Source organism: Scyliorhinus canicula, chromosome 6 (assembly GCF_902713615.1).
Source record: "Scyliorhinus canicula chromosome 6, sScyCan1.1, whole genome shotgun sequence".
Lineage (NCBI taxonomy): Eukaryota > Metazoa > Chordata > Chondrichthyes > Carcharhiniformes > Scyliorhinidae > Scyliorhinus > Scyliorhinus canicula.
This window is the reverse complement of record NC_052151.1, coordinates 37,525,106-37,550,411: the sequence shown is the minus strand read 5'-3', so window position 1 is coordinate 37,550,411 and position 25,306 is coordinate 37,525,106. Positions and strand designations below refer to the sequence as shown.

Here is a 25,306-nt window from a genome sequence, read left to right as displayed (position 1 = left end):
CAAGCCAGCAGCACGGTTCGATTCCCGTAACAGGCGCCGGAATGTGGCGACTAGGGGCTTTTCACAGTAACTTCATTTGAAGCCTACTTGTGACAATAAGCGATTTTCATTTCAAATGGATGGCAAAGGCCCCACGGCGCGATTTGAAAAAGAATAGACGATCTCCTGATACCATGACAACTGCACAAAGTGCAGATAAACTGGCCGTTAATCTCATTGTTATTTGTATACTGGACACCATGGACACAATTGTCCGGCTTTGTTGTGCCTGACTCGGTGTTGTGACGAGGCCGTTAGTTCTCGCGAGAGATCTCGCTCTCTCTCTCTCTCTATCGATCGAGGTTTAAGACACTTGGGATACCTCACGAGATCTTGCGAGATGTCGTGATCTGGATCTCGTCCTCAGGGCAGGATCCAGATTTGCATATTTAAGCGAGCAGTTAGCTTCACTTGAATAAGTCTGCGCTGAGTCACCCAAGGCCCGAGAGCGAAGAGCCGCGTCTGGGTTCCACAAACGTGGACCAGGCATAATGGCACTTGAGGGGGGGGTCTCCCAGGTGATCAGAGGTGGTCGGGCTCTGGGCAGGGTGGTACCTTGGCACCCCTGAGGGCACCTTGGTACTGCCAGCCTGGCAAGGGGAACGACCAGGCTGGCAAAGCCCAGGTGCCCAGATGCCAGTTCCAGGGAATGGGCCCGGGGTTGCCCTGCCCTCATGAGGTGGAGTCAGGAGGAGCTCAAGGACCCCCTATTCGGTAATGAGGGGATCTGGAGGCTGCGACAGTGGAAATCGAGAGATTGGGGCGGCGTTTAAAAAAGGGGCAAAATGAACGGAGTCCCGTTTAATAACGGGATCGTTCTTGGTGCTGCAGATGTCGAGAAACATCCCACTAAATACGCCCAAAATGGGGCTCATTTGCTCCTGTTAAATTGCACCCTGTGTCTGACTACATGGAAAGACAGAAAGAAGTTTCATTGATGTGGTGCATTATACAACCCCGGGGAACACAAAGGGTTTTACAGCCATTGAAGTATTTTTGAATTGCAGCCAGTGTTTTAATGGCAGCCACATTGTTTTGTGGAGAAAGGGCAGAATTATACCTTGCCCCACCAACAGATTGTAATCAAGGGAAGGATTGTAACATTTTTCAGATAGCCTTTCCACCAGGCCACAAGACTATAAAACACAGGAACAGAATTAGGCCATTCGTCTCATTGAGTCTGCTCCGCCATTCAAACATGGCTGATATATTTCTCATCCCCATTCTCCTGCCTTCTCCCCATAACCCCTGATCCCCTTATTAATCAAGAACCTATCTCTGTCTTAAAGACACTCAGTGAATTGGCCTCCACAGCCTTCTGCGGCAAAGAGATCCACAGATTCACTGCCCTCTGGCTGAAGAAATACCTCCTCATCTCTGTTTTAAAGGATCGTCCCTTTAGTCTGAGATGGTGTCCTCTGGTTCCAGTTTTTCCTACAAGTGGAAACATCCTCTCCACGTCCAATCTATCCAGGCCTCACAGTATCCTGTAAGTTTCAATGAGATCCCCCCTCGTCCTTCAAAACTCCAACAGGTACAGGCCCAGAGTCCTCAACCTCTCCTCATAAGACAAGTTCTTCATTCCAGGGATCATTCTTGTGAACATCCTCTGGACCCTTTCCAAGGCCAGCACATCCTCCCTTAGATATGGGGCCCAAAACTGCTCAAAATACTCCAAATAGGGTCTGACCAGAGACTTAAACAGCCTCAGAAGTACATCCCCGGTTTTGTATTCTAGCCCTCTTGACATGAATGCTAACATTGCATTTGCCTTCTTAACTGCCGACTGAACCTGCATGTTAACCTTAAGAGAATCTTGAATTGGGACTCCTAAGTCCTTTTGTGCTTCTGATTTCCTAAGCTTTTTCCCATTTAGAAAATAGTCTATGCCTCCATTCTTCCTACCACTGTGCATAACCTCACACTTTTCCACATGTATTTCATTTGCCACTTCTTTCCCACTCTCCTCACTTGTCCAAGTCCTTCTGCTGCCCCCCCCCCCCCCCCCCCCCCCGGCTTCCTCAATACTACCTGTCCTTCTGCATATCTTTGTATCAACTGCAAACTTAGCAACAGTGCCCTCAGTTCCTTCTTCCAGATCGTTAATGTATATTGTGAAAAATTGTGGTCCCAACACCGACTGCTGAGGCACAGGCTGCCACCCTGAAAAAAGACCCTTATATGACCAACTCTCTGCCTTCTGCAAATCAGCCAATCCTTTTGCAATCTTCTTTTATATTACTAGCTAGCTGACACTCATATTTAATCTTCTCCCTCCTTATTGCTTTTGTGTTTTCCTCTGCTCACTTTTAAAGGCTTCCCAATTCTCAGGCTTCCCATTAATCCTCGCCACATTGTATGCAGTTTTCTTTGCCTCTATGCTGTCCTTGACTTCCCTCGTCAGCCATGGATGCCTTGTCCTCCCCTTAGCATGTTTCCTCCTCCTTGGAATGAATTTCTGTTGTGCCTCTCGAATAACCCCCTGAAACTCCTGCCATTACTGTTCCACTGTCTTCCCTGCTCGGCTCCTTTTCCAATCAACTCTGGCCAGCTCCTCCCTCATGTCTTTGTAGTTACCCTTATTTAATTGTAATACTGTTACATCGGATTCTAGCTTCTCTCTCTCAAACTGCAGGGTAAATTCTATCATATAGCAGTCACTGCCCCAACCTCTCTGTAATTCTGTCCTGGCCCACGCCCCAATTGTCTCTTAGGAAGATGACTATTGACCACTTTAGGGCTGTTTCCCGCCTCGCCTCAATTTTCAGCCGGGCGAGCGAAGCTCAAGAACAGGGGAGAAGCCCAAAAAGCAACCCTGCTCGGGCCTCGGGCAGGAAGTGGGGTGGGGGAAGGTGGCTCCATCAACAGCCTCCTTTTAACATTGGGAAACAGCTCCACCCCTTCCCCAAAATGTCCAACCCTTGCAGGTGCTCCCTCTTCTCTAGCCTCTCCAGGTACTGCCCCACACTCCCCCTCAGCCCACCCTGAGACCCCCATACTTACCTGTTCCTGGACCCCTGGGGGTTCAACTCTGGGGACTGCTTGCAGTTCCAGTCCTGACCACTGCAGCTTCTGGCGGTGCAGGGACCCAAGGGCTGCCGGCCAATCAGATTGGCTGACAGTTCATGGAGGCGGGACTTCCTCCCGAGTGAACGCCACAAGTCCCATCTCCAACCAATGAATACTTGTTGTAGTGCTAAATAGGGAGAGTAGGCAGGCAGTATTGCCGAGGATGTGTTTTCACCTAACCCTCAAATGGTGGGAAAACCTGCCATCCTAAAATCCCTGGCCAGTAGAATAAGTGGTTGGATATTCTGGTTGACTTGGCTGAGCCAAGTCGGCCAGATTGGTTGAAGATCTCATCTCCCTCAGTACTGCAGTGTCATCCTGGATCGAGATGTGCTGGTTTGGTGGATTGGCCATGCTAAATTGCACCTTAGTGTCCAAAGATGTGCAGGTAGGGTGGGCTTACAGGAATAGGTATGGTGCTCTTTCAGAGGGTCAGTGCAGACTCGATGGGCCAAATGGCCTCCTTTTCTGCACTGTGGGGATCCTATGTGCTTTCATCTCTGGATTGTTACTCAAAGACACTACCACCTGACTCAGAGATGAGAGTGGGCCAAGACTGACACCTTGAGAAAGTACTGCATTGGTTCTGAAGCACTTTGGGAGGTTTGGAAGATGTGAAAGATGCTATATAAATGCAGCTCCTTCCCTCACCCAGGAACTGCTTGAAATGCCATAGTGTTTAGTAAAATAACCACTATACAATGAAACAAGCACTTCAGTGGGTATATATGAGTTTCTACAAACATTGAATAATTGTAACCTGTTATAGACCAATTGCTGTGGGAGGATGGGTTGCTGAAACGGATAATAGGGTGGATTTTGAAGACATCTGCCAGAAATGGATTAGAATGACCTCAAATTGACTTTCCAAAGCATCTCCAGCTCACTTCATTACACCTGCTGAGGTTCCAACGGATTATTTCATTTATTCTAACCCTCCTAATGTTATTGGGATTGATAACTGTTGGAATGTTGCTTCAACAAGCAACGAAACAAAATCAAATAGAAGCAAAATACTGAGGAGGCTGGAAATCAGGAATAAGAACAGAAGCAATCATTCAGCCTCCTAAACATGAGCCATTTGCCAGCGGGAAGCCTAACCCTTCACCAGGTGGAGGTGGGACAGTTCTGCTGGCAGAGGCCTGGTGATGGGAGTTACATACAAACATACAAAATAGGAACAGAAGTAGGCCATTCAGCCCCTCAACCCTGTTTGCTATTCAAGCTGATCCAACTGTCCACTTTGAAGCATCCAGGCGTCAGAGGCAGCTGCTGGGACTGCAGGTGAAGGCTTAGAATCCCTGGAGCAGGTTGAAGTCTGGGGGTCTTCGGCCAGGAGGGTTTGGGAACGTTACGGAGAGGGGCAGTGCAGGGGAAGAGTGGGTGGAGAAAGAACGCGGATAAGAAGGAAGGGGGGAGGGGGAAGGTTTCGACTACTGGGAGGGCTGCCCCTTAATAAGCAAAGGGCAGTTCTTGAAGAGGGATCACCCCTGCCCATTAACCATTTGAGGTAAAATATTTAGCTTGCCACACCTGTCGTCCTGCCAACACCAAACGTGTTATGGTATGGGCAGTAGATTAGTTGGGTCAATGTGCTTGATAACAAGCCTAACTGACCCTAAGGCAGCCTGCTTGCCCCCCCATATTATGGAGGTTATCTCCGGGGTGGGCAGGAATAATAATAAAATATTTATTATTGTCACAAGTAGGCTTACATTAACACTGCAATGACGTTACTGTGAAAATCCCCTAGTCGCCACATTCTGGCGCCTATTCGAATACACTGAGGGAGAATTCAGAATGTCCAATTCACCTAACAGCACGTCTTTCGGGACTTGTGGGAGGAAACCGGAGCACCCGGAGGAAACCCACGCAGACACAGGGAGAACGTGCAGACTCCGCACAGACAGTGACCCAAGCTGGAATCGAACCTGGGACCCTGGCGCTGTGAAGCAACAGTGCTAATCACTGTGCTACCATGCCGGAAACCCATCCCATTTCACTTGCCCCCTCTTTGGGGGGATATGCCTGCTGGCGCACATGCAAGGCCAGCAATTGTTGCCCAGCCCTAATTGCCCTTGCATTTAGTGGCTTGCTGGACCATTTCAGAGGGATTTTGGTTCATTAATGCTGTTCAGAGGGCAGCACGGTGGCTCAGTGGGTTAGCCCTGCTACCTCACGGTGCCGAGGTCCCAGGTTTAATCCCGGCTCTGGGTCACTGTCCGTGTGGAGTTTGCACATTCGCCCCATGTTTGCGTGGGTTTCGCCCCCACAACCTAAAAATGTGCAGGGTCGGTGGATTGGCCATGCTAAATTGCCCCTTAATCGGAAAAAATGAAATGGGTACACTAAATTAATTTTTTAAAATAAAAAAATAAAATAATGCTGTTCAGACCCTTACGTGGTCTGGCTTCTATGTGAATTCCAAAGCAGTGAGATTGGCTCTTTAATGTCCTCTGATATGGCCCAGCAAGCCACTCAATTGTTTCAATTATATTGGGATTTTTCCCAAGGCGCTTCATAAAAGCGTTATCAAGCAAATTTGAGACTGAATCAAAGAAGAAATGTAAAAACTTCTGAGGGGCCTAGGCGGGATAGACAGAAAGACTTAGCTCCGCTACCTGAAGGGTCAACTACCAGGCGGCACAGATTTAAGGTGACTGGTGGAAAGACTTCAAACATAGTTAAGTGCTGTCAATTTCCAGCTGACCACTTCAAAATCCCTCAAGTGCGAAGGGAGGTGATTGGAAAGCCTTTTATTCTGTTTCAAGTGGTCCAGGAGCTGTCAATATAAACTTGACCTTCATAAACATTACAATTTGAGCACTTTGAAGGTGAATGAAGATGAATGGAACAATGCTGACAACTGTGTATGTGTGTGGGGAATCACAGCTGAGTAAACCAATATCAAAGAGAAGTGAATGAATGACTTACAGCTCAAAGATCTGACCAGCTGACTGGTTTTCTATTTCCAGGAATTGACACGTGCTGCTTTCTGTGTCTGAGCCAGCAGGTGTGTTGCCCAGGTGAGTGTTAAAGCAGTGATATCCTCTGTCTAGACTTCTCTCTAGCTTCTTGACAGGGATCCCTCTTCTGGGGGGGCTTCCTGACAGGGGTCATTGTTCTAGGGGATCTGTGGGGGGAATCTCTGTATTTAGGGGCTCTCTGTGGGGGGTGTCTTTATTTAGAGGTCTCTGTGGGGGGGTGTCTTTATTTAGAGGTCTCTGTGTGGGGGTGTCTTTATTTAGAGGTCTCTGTGGGGGGGGTGTCTTTATTTAGAGGTCTCTGTGGGGGGTGTCTTTATTTAGAGGTCTCTGTGGGGGGTGTCTTTATTTAGAGGTCTCTGTGGGGGGGGTGTCTTTATTTAGAGGTCTCTGTGGGGGGTGTCTTTATTTAGAGGTCTCTGTGGGGGGGGGTGTCTTTATTTAGAGGTCTCTGTGGGGGGTGTCTTTATTTAGAGGTCTCTGTGGGGGGTGTCTTTATTTAGGGGGTCTCTGGTGGGGGTGGAGTGGACAGGACTTGCATTTTGGGGGAGGGTGGATTGCCCTCAGTTGGACATTGGGGGCAACTCCTTTGAAGACTTACCCCCTTGGACCAGGGTGAGGTTCACCGTGTGAGGGCCGCACTTGCCAAGAGCAGTAGTGATTCTTACCCTCGAGATTCCCGGTGCAAAGGACAAGAGAGTCGCACAGGCCCAGAGAACAAGGTGCACCGACCATTAAGTGGATGCAAATGGATCTTAATGAACCTTGATCCCACCACCAGGGGGGGGGCCCAGAGCATTGGAAAAGCTGGATTCTCCACCTCAGCGGTAACTCCACTACTGCTGATGCAAGGCAAATAATTTTGCCCAAGATCACATGGGGTTAGGGGTAATTCATTAGCTTGAATAGAAGACTGGCTAACTGACAGAAGACAGAGAGTCGGGATAAATGTGTCTTTTTCTGATAGGCAAGATGTAACTAGTGTGGTGTTACAGGGCTCGACCCTCAGGCCCCAACCATTTACAATATATATTAATGACTTGGATACAGGGTTAGAAAGTTTTATAGCCAAATTTGCAGATGACACTAAAATAGGTGGGACAGTAAGTTGCAATGAGGAAATAAGAACCTTACAAATGAATATAGATGGGTTAGGTGAGTGGGCCAAAATGTGGCAGATGGAGTTTAACATGGATAAGTGTGAAATATCCAATTTGGTCAGAAAGATAGAAAGGCACTTTATTACCTAATGGAGAGACATCAGAGTGCTCCACAGTGGGATCTGGGTGTCCATGTGCATGAGTCACAGAAATCTAGTAGGCAGGCCTAGCAGGTAATTAGGGAGGCAAATGGAACTTTAGCCTTTTATACCTAAAGGAATAGAGTGTAAAAGTAGGGAAGTATTGCTGCAACTGCACAAGCCATCAGTGAGACCGCACCTGGAGAACTGTGCACAGTTTTGGTCCCCTTATTTGAGGAGGGATGTAATTGGATTGGAGGCAGTTCGCAGGAGGTTCACTAGTTTGATTCCACAGATGAGGGGTTTGCTTTATGAAGAGAGATTGAGTAGTTTAGGCCGATACTGTCTCAAATTTATAAGAGTGAGAGGAGATCTAATCAAAGTATATAAGATGATTAAAAAGTATTGACAACATAGATGTAGAGCGGATGTTCCCTCTTGTGGGGCAATCTAGATTGAAAGGTCACAGTTTTAGGATAACATAGAACATAAACATAGAAAAATACAGCACAGAACAGGCCCTTCGGCCCACGATGTTGTGCCGAACTTTTGTCCTAGATTAAGAACAAATTAATCTACACCCCATCATTCTAACGTAATCCATGTACCTATCCTATAGCCGCTTGAAGGTCCCTAATGTTTCCGACTCAACTGCTTCCACAGGCAGTGCATTCCATGCCCCCACTACTCTCTGCGTAAAGAACCTACCTCTGACATCCCCCCTATATCTTCCACCATTCACATTAAATTTATGTTCCCTTGTAATGGTTTGTTCCACCCAGGGAAAAAGTCTCTGACTGCCTACTCTATCTATTCCCCTGATCACCTTATAAACCTCTATTAAGTCTCCCCTCATCCTTCTCCGTTCTAATGAGAAAAGGCCTAGCACCCTCAACCTTTCTCATAAGACCTACTCTCCATTCCAGGCAACATCCTGGTAAATCTCCTTTGCACCTTTTCCAAAGCTTCCACATCCTTCCTAAAATGAGGTGACCAGAACTGCACACAGTGCTCCAAATATGGCCTTACCAAGGTTTTGTACAGCTGCATCATCACCTCACGGCTCTTAAATTCAATCCTTCTGCTAATGAACGCTAGCACACCATAGGCCTTCTTCACAGCTCTATCCACTTGAATGGAAACTTTCAAAGATCATATAGAATTGATCATATAGAATTTACAGTGCAGAAGGAGGCCATTCGGCCCATCGAGTCTGCACCGGCTCTTGGAAAGAGCACCCTACCCAAAGTCAACACCTCCACCTTATCCCCATAACCCAGTAACCCCAGCCAACACTAAGGGCAATTTTGGACACTAAGGGCAATTTATCATGGCCAATCCACCTAACCTGCACATCTTTGGACTGTGGGAGGAAACCGGAGCACCCGGAGGAAACCCACGCACACACGGGGAGGATGTGCAGACTCCACACAGACGGTGACCCAAGCCAGAATCGAACCTGGGACCCTGGAGCTGTGAAGCCATTGTGCTATCCACAATGCTACCGTGCTGCCCTACGAACATAGACCCAAGATCTCTCTGCTCTTCCACATTGCCAAGAACCCTACCGTTAACCCTGTATTCCGCATTCATATTTGCCCTTCTAAAATGGACAACCTCACACTTGTCAGGGTTAAACTCCATCTGCCACTTCTCAGCCCAGCTCTGCATGCTATCTATGTCTCTTTGCAGCCGACAACAGCCCACCTCACTATCCACAACTCCACCAATCTTCGTATCATCTGCAAATTTACTGACCCACCCTTCAACTCCCTCATCCAAGTCATTAATGGAAATCACAAACAGCAGAGGACCCAGAACTGATCCCTGCGGTACGCCACTGGTAACTGGGCTCCAGGCTGAATATTTGCCATCCACCACCACTCTGACTTCTATCAGTTAGCCAGTTCGTTATTCAACTGGCCAAATTTCCCACTATCCCGTGCCTACTTACTTTCTGCATAAGCCTACCATGTGCAAACTTATCAAATGCCTTACTAAAATCCATGTACACTACATCCACTGCTTTACCTTCATCAACATGCTTGGTCACCTCCTCAAAGAATTCAATAAGACCTACCCCTCACAAATCCATGCTGACTATCCCTAATCAAGCAGTGTCTTTCCAGATGTTCAGAAATCCTATCCCTCAGTACCCTTTCCATTACTTTGCCTACCACCGAAGTAAGACTAACTGGCCTGTAATTCCCAGGGTTATCCCTATTCCCTTTTTTGAACAGGGGCACAACATTCGCCACTCTCCAATCCTCTGGTACCACCCCTGTTGACAGCGAGGACGAAAAGATCATTGCCAATGGCTCTGCAATTTCATCTCTCGCTTCCCGTAGAATCCTCGGATATATCCCATCAGGCCTGGGGGACTTGTCTATCCTCACGTTTTTCAAAATGCCCAACACAACTTCCTTCCTAACAAGTATCTCCTCCAGCTTACTAATCTGTTTCACACTGTCCTCTCCAACAATATGGCCCCTCTCATTCGTCAATACTGAAGAAAAATACTTGTTCAAGCTCTCTCCTATCTCTCTATAACAGGTAGCAGATTTAAAACAGAAATGAGAAGAATTTACTTCTATGGAATTCACTACCCCAGGGGCAGGACAGTGACGTAGTGGTTAGCACTGCTGCCTCAAGGCGCCGAGAACCCGTGTTCGATCCCGGCCAGGGTAACTGTCCGTGTGGAGTTTGCACATTACCCCCCCCCCCCCGTATGTGAGTGGGTCTCACCCTCACAATGCAAAGAGGGTAGGTGGATTGGCCACACTAAATTCCCCCTTGATTGGAAAACCACAATTGTGTATCCTAAATTTATAAAGAAAAAAGGAATTCACTACCCCAGAGTATGACGGGACAGTGAGTAAATTTCAGGAGGAGATAGACAGATTTTTCATTAGAAATGGAACAAAGGCTTATGGAGAACGAGCAGGAAAGTGCAGTTGAGGCCGTGAGGTGATCAGCCATGATCGAATGACAGAGACCCTCGAATGGAGGAGCTGAATTGGCCAGTCCTGCTCCTAGTTCTTCTGTTCTAATTCACATCGAGTATACTCTGAAGAGTGTGTCTGGCATTCACAGTCTGTGGAACGTCATCCGACCATCTTTCATTCGTCTTACTCCCCTACAACCCCCCCCACTGCCCAACCCGCCCCCACGGGTCTCTCCGTGTCCCCTTCAGCCCCCGCCGCTACCATTCTAGTACATCTCCTCTGCACCACCTCAAGGCCTTGACATCATTCCTGAGCTAGGTGCCCAACACTTCAGCCGAGGCCTAAGCGATGCTTCGTGAGAATGCTTCTGCAATTTTCTGGACCTTGTTTACCTCACCCCCACACCCCAGCCTTTCGATCTGTTCCATGGCAAACACACAACCTGGCAAAGTCCAACATTAACATGGTGCTTTTGTTGAAAGTCATTGTGGCAACTTGAGGACACCTACATCAACGGGACCTGATACTGGCAAACTGAAAAAGCACACGGGGGAAGTACGGACAATGTTAATCTGGTTCACAGCCTAAAGGATTGTGTGTTAACCTGCGAGACAGTTTGCAAAACTGAAATCAGTTGTAGGACGGCTGACTGAATCTTGATGCTTATATTAGTATTGCAGGCTGCACTGATAACCTAGCTGCTATATTACTCAGCTAATAACTGGTGCCAGATTTCCTGCTGGTCCATTTTTCTGTAATCTCTCTATGGTTACTCTAATTGACAGCAAATGGGAATAGATGGTTCTCCGTCCAGTGGGACTTGCAGCCTGATGCTGACTGCAGTTAATGGCTGCCCTGCCATGTGATGCCTTTATCTTAAGTGTCATGGAGTGATGTCCTAGTGTGCAGCTAAGTGGAAGGGCTACAGAGTGTGTACCGAGCTACTGCTTCAACCACTTCTTACCTAAGGCAGCACGGACGCGTTATTATTTTAGTCGAACCTGCTTTTGAATTTTGTGACATCCTTGGCTTTATAAATAGAGTTATAGACCGGAAGGGGATTACTTTAAAATGCTCTGATTTCTCCTCTCACTGCCTGGCTGTAGACAGGAAGGTGTTTTTGATTTTTGATTTCCCCCTTCATGAGTGGTGGCCCATTTTCTCCAACCATTAAATTAGGTGTGTTCTAATCCTTTATGAATAACTCGCACAGCAAACTCGGGGTAAGGTAAAATAAAAGGGTCGGTTTACTTTACACACACGCACACTTACGGCACACACACACACACACGACACGCAGGTAAGGGGTTTCACAACATCCATCCTGTAATGAAGGAGGGATGAGGAAAAGAAATGGAGTTCAGGGACAGACCTGGTTGACTATCACAGGAAGATCTGTCTTTCACGAGGGGAGAAGGCATGTCGGATTGAATTCGGCTTGAAGGCACCAGTTCCAATGTTTCAGTGGTTTGCAGTGTAGATGAGGACCAGGCAATTGTACCTGGACAGAGCTCCTTCTATCTGTTCGATGGTAAGATGGTAGAAACATACTGTGCAGAAGGAGGCCATTCGGCCTGTTGAGTCTGCACCGACCCTCTGAAAGAGCAGCCTACCTAGTTTCACTCCCCCGCCCTATCCCCATAACCTACCCTGCACATCTTTGGACTGTGGGAGGAAACCGGAGCACCCGGAGGAAACCCACGCACACACGGGGAGGACGTGCAGACTCTGCACAGACAGAGACCCAGCCGGGAATCGAACCTGGGACCCTGGAGCTGTGAAGCATTTATGCTAACCACCATGCTACCGTGCTGCCCTGACATATATTAAATTCACCACATTTACCCCCTGCAAACGCAGGGAGAAAGTGCAGACTCCACACAGACAATCACCCAAGGCCAGCATTGAACTCGGGTCCTTGGAGCTGCGAGGCAGCAGTGCTAACCACTGTGCCTCCGTGCTGCCCAGAGACAGACACAGGCTGCTCCCTGGAATCTATGTTCTTCAGAGGTCAGACAGTAATTGAAGATAAGATCCAACAGCTTCTTAATTAAATGAATTCAGATAGCTTGGTCATGTGACAGGGTGGTTCTGGGCAAAGCCTCCATTGAAACCCATTGTGTTTGGGAGCAGGTAACAGTCAGACCATTGACATCACAGTGGATATTAGAAGTCCGAAACAGCTGACTTTCCCCTTGGAGACATGGCATCTCTGGTGGCCAGAATTTTACTTTAGAAATACCTGGTGCAACTGCAGGAAGGGTCATTTTTGTTTAAGATGTGGAGATGCCTGCGTTGGACTGGGATGAGCACAGTAAGAAGTCTTTCAACACCAGGTTAAAGTCCAACAGGTTTGTTTCGAATCACTAGCTTTCGGAGCGCAGCTCCTTCCTCAGGTGAATCTTTTTTGTTTAAAGATAACGTGACTCTGCTGGGGTGTCTGAAGGTTAGACATTTCTCTGGTATGAGGCATGGCTAGTCAGGATAAAGCCTTGTCCATTTTTAAAGATAAAAATGATAATTTCACAGAGCAGCCTGGTTCGTATTTATATTTTCATTCCTGTCTCAACCGGGCCAAGAGTCAGAGGGTGGGGGCTTTACGGGCCTCTCGCGGGGTGTGGAGGGGGCATGCAGAATGCACAAGTCGGAAAATGCACGGGCCGTTAAAAAGTCCATTGGCTTCGATGGGACCAGAAAGTCCTGCAGGCAGGAGGGGCTGTAAGATCTGCGTCTGTAGGAAACACGTACAAGGTTACGCCAAACCTCTGTAAAATTCTGCTTCAGCCTCTGCTGGAGTATTAGATTCAATTCTGGGCAGAGTGTGCAGAAATGATTTATTAGGAAGGTTACCAAGGGACTTCAGTTACATAGAGAGAAGCTGGGCTTGGGCAGATTTGAGAGTGGCGTTCTAAATCATGAATGGTTCTGGTAGTGTGAATTCTTTAAACCTGTTTCCAGTAACAGAAGATTTAGTCATGAGAGGACACAGATTTAAGGTGATTTTTTCCCCCCTCAGAATTGTGTAATGTTTTCAGGTGTGTGTTAAATTGGAAGTTTCATTTCAGCTGCATTCGGGAATCGGAGCAAGGAGAGCGAAATGGTCGGAGGTAGGGAAACGCAGTACATAGAACATAGAACAGTACAGCACAGAACAGGCCCTTCGGCCCTCAATGTTGTGCCGAGCCATGATCACCCTACTCAAACTCACGTATCCACCCTATACCCGTAACCCAACAACCCCCCCTTAACCTTACTTTTTAGGACACTACGGGCAATTTAGCATGGCCAATCCACCTAACCCGCACATCTTTGGACTGTGGGAGGAAACCGGAGCACCCGGAGGAAACCCACGCACACAGGGGGAGGACGTCCAGACTCCACACAGACAGTGACCCAGCCGGGAATCGAACCTGGGACCCTGGAGCTGTGAAGCATTGATGCTAACCACCATGCTACCGCGCTGCCCCGCAAGTCTAGATAAAGAAGCCGAAGCAATTTGATTAGGTGGTTTATTTTGATTGTTTGTCGTGTTTCATAGCTCAACGTGCCTGCTTTTTGATTGTTTTGATATAGAATAATCCATATGGCCCACCAGTTGATGTTAACTCTGGAACAGGAATAAGAAGTTGGACAGAATAACCAGTACTAATCAGTCTTGCTCTGGGATTGTGAACTCTGAGAGACTCCCAGGTCTTTTCCAAAGCATACTCCCACCAGATGTCAGCTGGTGAAGGGTAGAACTGGAGCCAATATTTTCAAACTTCTTCAAGCCTTTATATGCAGAGTTACATATTGCAAACAAGCACCTCTTGACCCAACCACTACAGTTTCAATGGCGGAGAATCCCAGGTGATCTAATCTGTTTTTAACATTTTGTATTCATTTACAGGATGCAGGCATTCCTGGTTAGACCAGCATTTATTGCCCATCCATAGTTACCCTTCAGAAGGTCATAATGAGATGCCGTCTTGAATTGCTGCAGTCCCTGAGGTGTAGGTACACCCACTGTGCTGTGGGGGGGGGGGGGAGTTCCAGGATGTTGTCCCAGTGATAGGGAAGGAACGCCGATATATTTCCAAGTTGGGGTGTTGAGTGGCTTTGAGGGGAACCTCCAGGTGGTGGGGTTCCCAGGTATCTAGCACAGGTAATACTCCCTGCATACAGTTAAACACAATTAATGTGCAGCTAACGCTCAAAACCAATTAATAACAAGGAGACCAATGGAAAGGATTGGGATATTGAATGACAGAGTCAAGGTATCACCAAGAATTACTGGAATGGTTCCCGGCCCAGTTAAATGAGGAAGGAAGGGTGTTGGGAACAATTGGGACCAGGGAGAATGCCTGGGGCATAGGCGACGCGAGCTACCCTCATGGGGGAACCCAAGAGAGAAAAATCCAGCCCTCACTTTTACCGTCCTCTTATTTCAGGGGCTGTTTATTTCTACCCTCTTGCTGAGTTTCAATGCTGCTGCTGATGCCACCACTCAAAATGCCTGACCCTCAAGTATGGAGGTGGTCAAACCCGTCCCCTGTCCTGTGTAAGCGAGGCACAAAAACACAGCAGAAAATGCTTCGCCTCAAACATGTCAATCATTTCTGATTGAAGGGACATCGGCAATGTACAGAGGCTTTTGTTGTGCAGCAGCAATGCAAAAACGCCAAGGCAAAATTATGCACTGGTATGACGGATGATGCACCAGGAGCAGAACCACAGCGACAGAATACCTGCTGCAGCAATAACTCTCACTAACCAATGGCTCCAACGCGGTATTTGTCACAATCTGCTCTTTTAATGCTAGGTTCAAAGATTCAATGAAGGGCTCGCACTAATCTTAAAGGGAACCTGTTCCCTCGTTGTTCGGATGCACCACTCTGCTGATGACTAGAAGTCAGTTCAGAGAGAAAGAAATAATACATTTTCATTTTCGTAGCGCCTTTCATGTTCTTTGACCGTACGAGGTGCTTCACCGCAGTTGAGGTACTTTTGAAGTGTAGTCACTGTTGTAATGAGGAAAGCGCAGCAGGCAATTTGCACAGGCAGATCCACCAACAGAAATGAGTTTATGAACAGAAAAATTGATATTTTTTAACTGATATTTGTTCGGGGATAAATAATTGTCAGGACAGCCATTCTTCTTCAAAACAGTGGCATGGAATCTTTGACACCAACCTGAGCAGACACATTAAGGGTCCATGGTTAAAATGCCTCATCCAAAAAGATGGCATCTCTGCGTTTTGGGAGGCCTAACAAGGCTAGGGAATATACAATGAATGGTAGGATGCTAGGATGCACAGAGGACCAGAGGGACCTTGGGGTGCATGTCCAAAGATCCCTGAAGACAGCAGGACAAGTAGATAACCCGGTTAAGGAAGTATATTGGATTCTTGCCTTTATTAGCCGAGGAATAGACTATAAGAGCAGGGAGGTTATGATGCAGCTGTATAAAACACTGGTTAGGCCACAGCTGGAGTACTGTGTGCAATTCTGGTCTCCACACTATAGCAAGGATGTGATTGCACTAGAAAGGGTGCACAAGAGATTCACCAGGATGTTTCCTGGACTGCGGAGTTTCAGCTATGAAGAGAGGCTGGTTAGGCTGGGGTTATTTTCATTGAAGCAGAGGAGGCTGAGAGGGAGGGGGGGTCCTGATTGAGATGAACACAACTATGAGGAATATAGATAGGGTAGATAGGAAGAGGCTTTTCCCCTTAGTAGAGGGGGCAATAACCAGGGGGCATAGAACACTGTCTGTGCAGAGTCTGCACGTTCTCCCCCTGCCTGTGTGGGTTTCCTCCGGGTGCTCCGGTTTCTTCCCACAAGTCCCGAAAGATGTGCTGTTAGGTAATTTGGACATTCTGAATTCTCTCTGTACCCGAACAGGTGCCGGAGTGTGATGACTCGGGATTTTCACAGTAACTTCATTGCAGTGTTAATGTAAGCCTACTTGTGACAAAAAAGATTATTATTAAGGTAAGGAGCAGGAGATTTAGAGGGGATCTGAGGAAAAACCTTTTCACCCAGAGGAATCTGGAAATCCTCACAACACTTAAGAAGCATTTAGATGGGCAACACGGTGGCTCAGTGGGTTAGACCTGCAACCTCAAGGCGCCGAAGTCCCAGGTTCAATCCCGGCTCTGGGTCACTGTCCGTGTGGAGTTTGCACATTCTTCCCGTGTTTGCATGGGTCTCGCCCCCACAACCCATCTTTGTGCAGGGTAGATGGATTGGCCATGCTAAATTGCCACTTATTTGGAAAAAATGAATTGGGTACTCTAAATTTAAAAAAAGAAGCATTTAGATGAGCACTTGAAACACCATCGCATCCAAGGCAACGGACCAAGTGCTTGAAAATGGGATTGGAATAGATAGGTGTTTGATGGCCAGCATAGATATGATGGGCCGAAGGGCCTCTTTCTATGCTGTAAAACTCTATGACTCTATGACAGTATCGCACTCAATCAGCGCTGCGCTGAAGTGTCACCCTAGATTATGTGCTCAATTATCTGGAGTGGAATTTATGACCTTCTGTCTCAAAGGTTGAGAGTGCGGCTAGGAAAAGCCAAAACTGTTATCTTTAGTTACAAATTCGGTCCCTTTTTCAAGGGTCTAATTCTGTTAGGGATGTCTTTTTCAAAAACAATGTTTAGCAGAAAGAGATTCTTCAGGTCTAAGATGGGCATTGCCTGCAGGGTTGTCACGACTGACTGAATAAGAGCTGGCAGTTCTTTTTTAAAATAAATTTAGAGTACCCAATTCATTTTTTCCAATTAAGGGACAATTTAGCGTGGCTGATCCACCTCTGCTGCACAACGATGGGTTGTGGGGGCGAAACCCAGGCAAACACGGGAAGAATGTGCAAACTCCACACGGACAGTGACCCAGGGCTGGGATCGAACCTGGGACCTCAGCGCCGTGAGGCAGCAGGGCTAACCACTGCGCCACCGTGCTGCCTAAGAGCTGGCAGTTCTGATCAACAACTTGAAATCAGAATTCTGAACCGTTCAGAATCACACTCACCCGACTGAATAAATCCGGCACTTCTTTCTGTGGATCTGCTGAGCAAGGTGAAAGGTATTGTCCAGACAAACAGGCCATGGTTCCTGGGTGGTTTCCAGGCTGCCAATCGCACCCTTTTCATCCACTTTGTAACAGGAAATCTGTACAATGACAAAAGGAAATTGGTGCTCATATCTTTTAAATATGGGCATTGACAAAAAAAGGGTTACAATGTGATGCACAATCAATGGACACAGAAACGTAGGAGTAGTCCGAATCGAAGGCTTTAATCAGCAAGAAGTGAGCCCAGCAGTAGGAGTACAGAAATAACCTGGCTGCTGGAAAACACGGGTTCTTATACCCCACCTCGTAGGCGGAGCTACCTTCCTCTCGACCAATGAGAATACAGAGAACACGATACTTGGGCCAATGGGCAGCGAGACCTCTGCACCAATGGCAGCTCACACTCCCAGGTACCGTAATACCCCTAGCCATACTACCACACAATGTCTGGAGGTTGACCAAATTGCGGATTTCTTTTTGGGGAGTGATAGTAAATATATTAATCTCATCTAAGGCTGAGCAACAAACTCGAACAGGATGAAGGTATAGTAGGTGAGCACCAGTCTCAAAAACAAAGTTATTTACCACATCTAAGTGAACCTTTATGCTACTGAAGCAGTATCTCAGAGGCGTGGACTAATAATGCAAGAGCGCGCCAGTTCAAACCCCACCATGGCTGCTTGAATTCAGTTAATAGGATCAAGAAATAGAGAGTCGGTATCAGTAAATTTTAATACACTGAACTGTCATTAAAATCCAAATGGATTGCTACTGTTTCTCAGGGAAGAAACCCAATTGGTCTGGCCAATATCCGACTCCAGTCCCACGACAAGGTGGTTGATTCTGCAGTGGCCCAGCAAGCCACCACGAAGCATCATCAGTTTTTCAAGGGCAGCTAGAAATGGGCAATAAATCCCAGCCTTGCCACCAAGAATTAATTTGAAAAATTAATGAAACTTCATTGATTTATTATCTTATATTTTTTTACTACATAAAACATATTAAATGTTTTACATACTTTTTTATTCATTTACGGGATTAGGACGTCGCTGGTTAGGCCAGCATTTATTGCCCATCCCTAGTTGCCCTTCAGAAGGTGGTGGTGAGTTGCCTTCTTGAACCGCTGTAGTCCTCCTCAGGTGCTGTAGGGGGCATTTGGGACTGGAGGCTTTATGGGCATCAGGCAGAGATAGACCCCCAAATGTCTGTGGTCGAGATTGGAATTCTACGTCCCAATCTGGGTGCAGTTTTCCACCGAGAGGTAGGGCAGGGCTGTGGAGATCGTCACCCCCAATCAAATAAACCCGAAAGTACGGGTGGATTTTGGTAAGGCCAGGCCAGGCAAGGTGACCTTAGGCTGCACTGCACCTGACTGTAGCACTCAGCTGAAGTGGAAAGAGGGGGGAAAGAAATTTGGCTGTAGTACCTTTGTAAACTGAACTGGTCCTAATAAAGGCACTGAAGAAGGCAACAACAACCTGTATTTATATAGCATTTATGTCCCAGAGTGCATCATTGATTTGTAAGAAAATAAGCCCAAGGAAGATATTAGGGAAGATACTAACTGCTTTTCAAACGAGAAGGTGGAGAGGTGGATGGGGCTTAGGAAAGGAAACTGAGGCAGGAGGCCAGGAATGTGTCCTTTCATTACAGCATGAACAACCGTTACTCCGAGGACTATTAGAATCCATCTGGGGAAGCCAAATAGATTAGAGGACAACATATCGAGGGCTGAGGCCCAAAATAATAGGTCTGCAGTTCACCGTGACACGAATTGGAAGCCAGCTGCTTCTTCATTGCAACTGGTAACTTAGCCGGGTGAGACACATGGCCCTTACTAACATCCTGCACACATGTGGGCAGTCACAATATTGTTATTGATGCCGGATGAGATTACGACAACAAGGAAAGAGATCAAATGGAAGTTAACAGTGCAAGTTCCAACGAGACATTATCTGCCAGCAAAAATCAAACATAACTAAAAAGGTCGGTCACTTTTAATTGAATAATATTCACTGAAAGGTTGCTGTGTTTCGATGCCAAACACAAACATAGCTCCAAGTGAGTTACAAAACACTAATTCCATCAGACAATTCCGATGGCATTGCAAACCATGAAGGGGAAGCTTGAGCAATGTATGAAGGTCATTGGGATTGAGTGATTGCCTTCTACTAAAAGGTGTTTATTAGGCTGATCTGGGAGTAATAAGATTTCATTTTGAGTTTTCAGTAGATGCATTGGGGACTGCTGAGGCCTAAATGAAGATTCTACAATAAAAGGTAACAGCGGGGAACATAACAATGTGTGCATTGTGGTTTCCTGTCTCAAGGTTTACTAGCAATCTACAAACAAATAATTACAGAGTGAAAATAAAAATGAGAAAATCCAAGCTCATATTTTCATGTGTTCTTTCAGAAGGTTAGAAGCAGCAAAAGTAGCAAGAACAATATAAACATGCCTTTTAGCTCCATGATCAGAGAACTTTTAAAAAAAAAGGAATAGTGAGCCAATGGTTCCAGACCAGCAGCCAGGGTTTATAGGTTTCAATTGCACCACAGGAAGTTGCAAAATTGAACTCAACACAACTGGTCATTTGTCAGCCAACATCACCAAATTATCCTAGTAAGTCACCATGGAAAGTTCATGACGATTTTGTGGTTCAGACCACTGTGCACCAGCATTAGTGTGACATAGTAAAGACCTTGGGGGCTATTTTCAGCCTGTGTTGTCATCAGCAAAAATGGTGACGTTAGCACAAAATACGGCAGGAATCGGTACCCTCCACAATTCCTGCCGGCGAGACCGCATTTTACGTTTTCTGATTTTCAAGGCCCCTTGTCGGTGACATAAGCAGAATCCCGCCACGAAGGTAAGGAACTTCATTTAATCCATTAGCATCGTATTAGTGAGCCCTCCCACCGGGACCACCGCCCTCCCTCACTTAATTCATTGGATGTTGGCGTGACGTCACGCTGCCATGATTTACATCTTCTGTACAAAAATGAGAACCTGCCTTGGGCAGCACGGTGGCACAATGGTTAGCATTGCTACCTCATGGCGCCGAGGTCCCAGGTTCGATTCTGGGTCGCTGCCCGTGTGGAGTTTGCAAATTCTCTCTGTGGTTGCGTGGGTTTCACCCCCACCACCCAAAGATGTGCAGGCTACGTGGATTGGCCACGCTAAATTGGCCCTTAATAGAAAAAAAAATTAATTAGGTACTTCAAATTTATAAAAAGATGTGAGAACCTGGTGACCTGACTTCTGGAGGGATTATCGGAGGTGAGCGCTCAGGTCGCATTCATCCTCCAGGATGCTAGTTACAGTCTCTGGGGTTGGTGACTTTGCTTGCTGGATGTCTGGCCAATCGCGGGTACAGGGTGCCATGCTTCTGCTCCACACAATGTAGAGGTTTGGTCAGGGCGCCCTCTGTGAAACGTGGTGCTGTCTCCCTGGCAGCAATCACCCCAACTGGACTTGGAACAAGTGGTGGGGAGGCGTTTAAAAGGAGCGCCCCATTGATTACAGACGTTAAGTTTTACTGGGACGAGCGAATAAGGGACGAGCCATCACGAGTGCAGCTTGAATGACGTGGAAAATGTTCACGTGGCTGATCTCCGGTAAGTTTCCCCGCCGATGGTGCCAGTTTTTGAAAAAAACCTAGGAAAATTCCACCCCTTGAAGTAATTTTCTTTTCCCTTTATTCTTTCATGGGATCTGGACATCGCTGGCAAGGCCAGCATTTATTGCCCATCCCCAATTCTCCTCACGGGTAACCTGCTCGACCATTTCAGAGTCGACCACATTCGAGGTGGACCTGGGGTCTCATGTCGGCCAGACGGGTAAGAACAGAAGATTGCTATACAATTAGTGAACCAGATGGGGGTTTTTATGGAACTACCGATGATAATTTCACGGTCCCGGTACTGAGGCTAGCTTTATAACTCCAGAATTATTCACTGAATTTAAATACCACCCGTTGCTGAGGTGAGATTCGCACCCACGTCCACAGAGAATTCACCTGGACCTCTAGATAATTAGTCCACTGACATTGCCACTACGCCATCGTCTCCCTCAGATACCACAAAAGATTTTCGAATAATAATTTGCAAGAGCTATAGGGAACTAAAATTGCACAAATAATTTACTTCAGATTCACTGTAGAAATATATGTGAATGACAAGCTTTTAAAAAAAAACTGTTTATCCTCTGTAGACGCCATCTTGTGTGCAGGCCGACCAAAGGGACTGGAAAGCCTGGTTCAGCAGGTGACAGGCTGGGGTGAGGGGAACAGTGGGGTGCCAGTTCCCACCCTTCCCCATACCATCCCACCCCCCAAAACCCTCCTCGTTCCAGGCCACCGGCAATATTTGGTGGGTGGACACTCTTGCTCTGACCAAATAGACTCGCTCTTCTCATCAGCTGAAAGAATTTCACAGCACCGAAGGAATTCAATTATCTAAACCTAATTTATGGCTCATCCCTTTGAAGCTAGAAAGTGGGAATTCCCAATGTAGGGAATACTTTACCCTCATTTTTCAAAATGTATTTGTTCATGAGATGCGGGCATCGCTAGCTAGGTCAACAGTTATTGCCCCTCCCTAATTGCCTTTGAGAAGGTGGAGGTGAGCTGCCTTCTTGAGATGCTGCAGTCACTGTGGCGTAGGTACATCCACTGTGCTGATAGACAGGGAGCCTCAGGATTATGACCCAGCGACAGTGACAGAAAGTGAGTGGCTTGGGGGGGAACCTCCAGGTGGAATGGTGTTCCCGGGTATCTGCTGCCCTTGTCCTGCTACATGGCAGAGGTCGTGGGTTTGGAAGGTGCTGGTCAGTTCCTTCAGTGCATCTTGTAGATCAGGGTTTTTCAAACTTTTTTTTCCCACTTTTACCAACTGGCCGACTTTCGGGAGCCACGCCGGTCAAACTTCGTGATCCATGCCAGGATCACGGAGCGGGCAGAGAGGGGAGCGATTTTTGGAGGGGAGAGCTGGAAGGTAAGCTGAGTTTTTGATTTTAACTGAGGTTTTTGGAGCAGGAAACCGGAAGTCGGCCGTGGAGAGACCTGGAAAGTTTGTATTACCCAATAAATTTGAATGGTGAGGAAACCCAAGTCAGTGCACGTGTCGTGTCTCCCACCCTCCCTCCTGCTCTAACCTAAAAAAAAAGACTCACTGCTGTGAGCAGGTAAGCTGTTTACTTTTTTTTACTGGGAGACTAAGTAGAGGTGATGGCAGCTAGGGCAGTGGAATGTTCCTCCTGCAGAACGTTCGAGGTAAGGGAGACCATCGGTGTCCTTGCTGACTTCACCTGCGGGAAGTGCAGCCATCTCCAGCTCCTCACAGACCGTGTTAGGGAACTGGAGCTGGAGCTGGATGAACTGAGGATCATTCGGGAAGCTGAGGGGGTGATAGATTGAAGCTACAGGGACATAGATACACCTGAGAACAAAGGTAGCTGGGTAACCGAGGTGGGAAGTGGAGGAAGCAGTCAGTGCAGGGATCCCCTGTGGTTGTTCCTCTCAACAATAAGTAGACCGCTTTGGATACTGTTGGGGGGGATTACCTAGCAGGGGTAGGCTGCAGTGACTGGGTCTCTGGCACGAGGTCCAGCTCTGGGGCAAAGAAGGGAAGGGGGGAGATTAGGAGAGCACTAGTTATAGGGGGCTCAATAGTTAGAGGTACAGACAGGTGGTTCTGTGGGCACGGGCGAGACTCTCGGATGGTTTGTTGCCTCCCTGGTGCCAGGGTCCATGACGTCTCGGATCGAGCCTTCAGGATCCTTAAGGGGGAGGGTGATCAACCAGAAGTCATGGTGCACATTGGTACCAACGACGTAGGTAGGAAAAGGGGTGTGGATGTAATAAATGGGTTTAGGGAGTTAGGCTGGAAGTTAAAAGCCAAGACAGACAGAGTTGTCATCTCTGGTTTGTTGCTGGTGCCACGTGATAGCGAGGCTAGGAATAGGGAGAGAGTGCAGTTGAACACGTGGCTGCAGGAATGGTGTAGGAGGGAGGGCTTCAGGTATTTGGATAATTGGAGCGCATTCTGGGGAAGGTGGGACCTGTACAAGCAGGACTGGTTGCATCTGAACCAGAGGGGCACCAATATCCTGGGGGGGGGGGGGGGAAGGTTTTCTAGTACTCTTTGGGAGGGTTTAAACTAATTTGGCAGGGGAATGGGAACCGGATTTGTAGTCCAGCAACTAAGATAGCCGATGTTCAGGACGCCAAAGCACGTAGTGACGCAGTGGGGAAGGGAACACTGACAAAGGAGAGTACTTGCAGGCAAGGAGATGGGTTGAAATGTGTATACTTCAACGCAAGAAGCATCAGGAATAAGGTGGGTAAACTTAAGGCATGGATCGGTACTTGGGACTACGATGTGGTGGCCATCACGGAAACTTGGATAGAAGAGGGGCAGAAATGGTTGTTGGAGGTCCCTGGTTATAGATGTTTCAATAAGATTAGGGAGGGTGGTAAAAGAGGTGGGGGGTGGCATTGTTAATTAGAGATAGTATAACAGCTGCAGAAAGGCAGTTCGAAGGGGGATCTGCCTACTGAGGTAATATGGGTTGAAGTCAGAAATAGGAAAGAAGCAGTCACCTTGTTGGGAGTTTTCTATAGGCCCCCCAATAGCAGCAGAGATGTGGAGGAACAGATTGGGAAACAGATTTTGGAAAGGTGCAGAAGTCACAGGATAGTAGTCAAGGGTGATTTCAACTTCCCAAATATTGATTGGAAACTCTTTAGATCAAATAGTTTGGATGGGTAGCGTTTGTGCAGTGTGTCCAGGAAGCTTTTCTAACACAGTATGTATATTGTCCGACCAGAGGGGAGGCCATATTGGATTTAGTACTTGGTAATGAACCAGGGCAGGTGATAGATTTGTTAGTGGGGAGCATTTTGGAGGTAGTGATCACAATTCTGTGACTTTCACTTTAGTTATGGAGAGGGCTAGGTGCGTGCAACAGGGCAAGGTTTATAATTGGGGAAGGGTAAATACAATGCTGTCAGACAAGAATTGAAGTGCAGAAGTTGGGATCATAGGCTGTCAGGGAAGGGCACAAGTGAAATGTGGAACTTGTTCAAGGAACAGATACTATGTGTCCTTGATATGTATGTCCCTGTCAGGCAGGGAAGAGATGGTCGAGTGAGGGGACCATGGTTGAAAAGAAAGGTTGAATGTCTTGTTAAGAGGAAGAAGGAGACTTATGTAAGGCTGAGGAAACAAGGTTCAGACAGGGCCGATCAAGGACAGTAGTGAGAGATTGTGCATTGAGTGAAGAGATCGGAGACGTCTTGAACGAGTACTTTCTGTCAGTATTTACGAATGAGAGGGCCATATTGTTGGAGAGGACAGCGTGAAGCAGGCTGATGAGCTTGAGGAGATACTTGTCAGGAAGGAAGATGTGTTGGGCATTTTGAAAAACTTGTGGATAGACAAATCCCCCGGGCCTGACGAGATATATCCAAGGATTCTATGGGAGGCAAGAAATGAAATTGCAGAGCCGTTGGCAATGATCTTTTCATCCTCGCTGTCAGCAGGGGTGGTACCAGGGGATTGGAGAGTGGTGAATGTTGTGCCCCTGTTCAAAAAAGGGGTTAGGGATAACCCTGGGAATTACAGGCCAGTTAGTCTTACTTCAGTGGTAGGCAAAGTAATGGAAAGGGTACTGAGGGATAGGATTTCTGAACATCTGGAAAGACACTGCTTGATTAGGGATAGTCAGCACGGATTTGTGAGGGGTAGGTCTTGCCTTACAAGTCTTATTGACTTCTTTGAGGAGGTGACCAAGCAAGTGGATGAAGGTAAAGCAGTGGATGTAGTGTACATGGATTTTAGTAAGGCATTTCATACGGTTCCCCATGGTAGGCTTGTGCAGAAAGTAAGGAGACATGGGATAGTGGGAAATTTGGCCAGTTGGATAACAAACTGGCTAACCGATAGAAGACAGAGAGTGGTGGTGGA

The 25,306-nt window shown here is 47.2% G+C and overlaps 1 protein-coding gene across 2 annotated transcripts in view; it reads right to left on the bottom strand.

Annotated features, from left to right (window-relative positions):
- The window catches only part of mettl24 (methyltransferase like 24), a 192,789-nt gene that overhangs the window by 60,451 nt on the left and 107,032 nt on the right, over window positions 1-25,306 (bottom strand). For both annotated transcript variants that reach the window (XM_038799175.1, XM_038799176.1), the window contains exon 3: window positions 17,298-17,437. In XM_038799175.1, coding sequence (XP_038655103.1) covers window positions 17,298-17,437 — 140 coding nt within the window. The remainder of the gene's footprint in view (window positions 1-17,297; window positions 17,438-25,306) is intronic.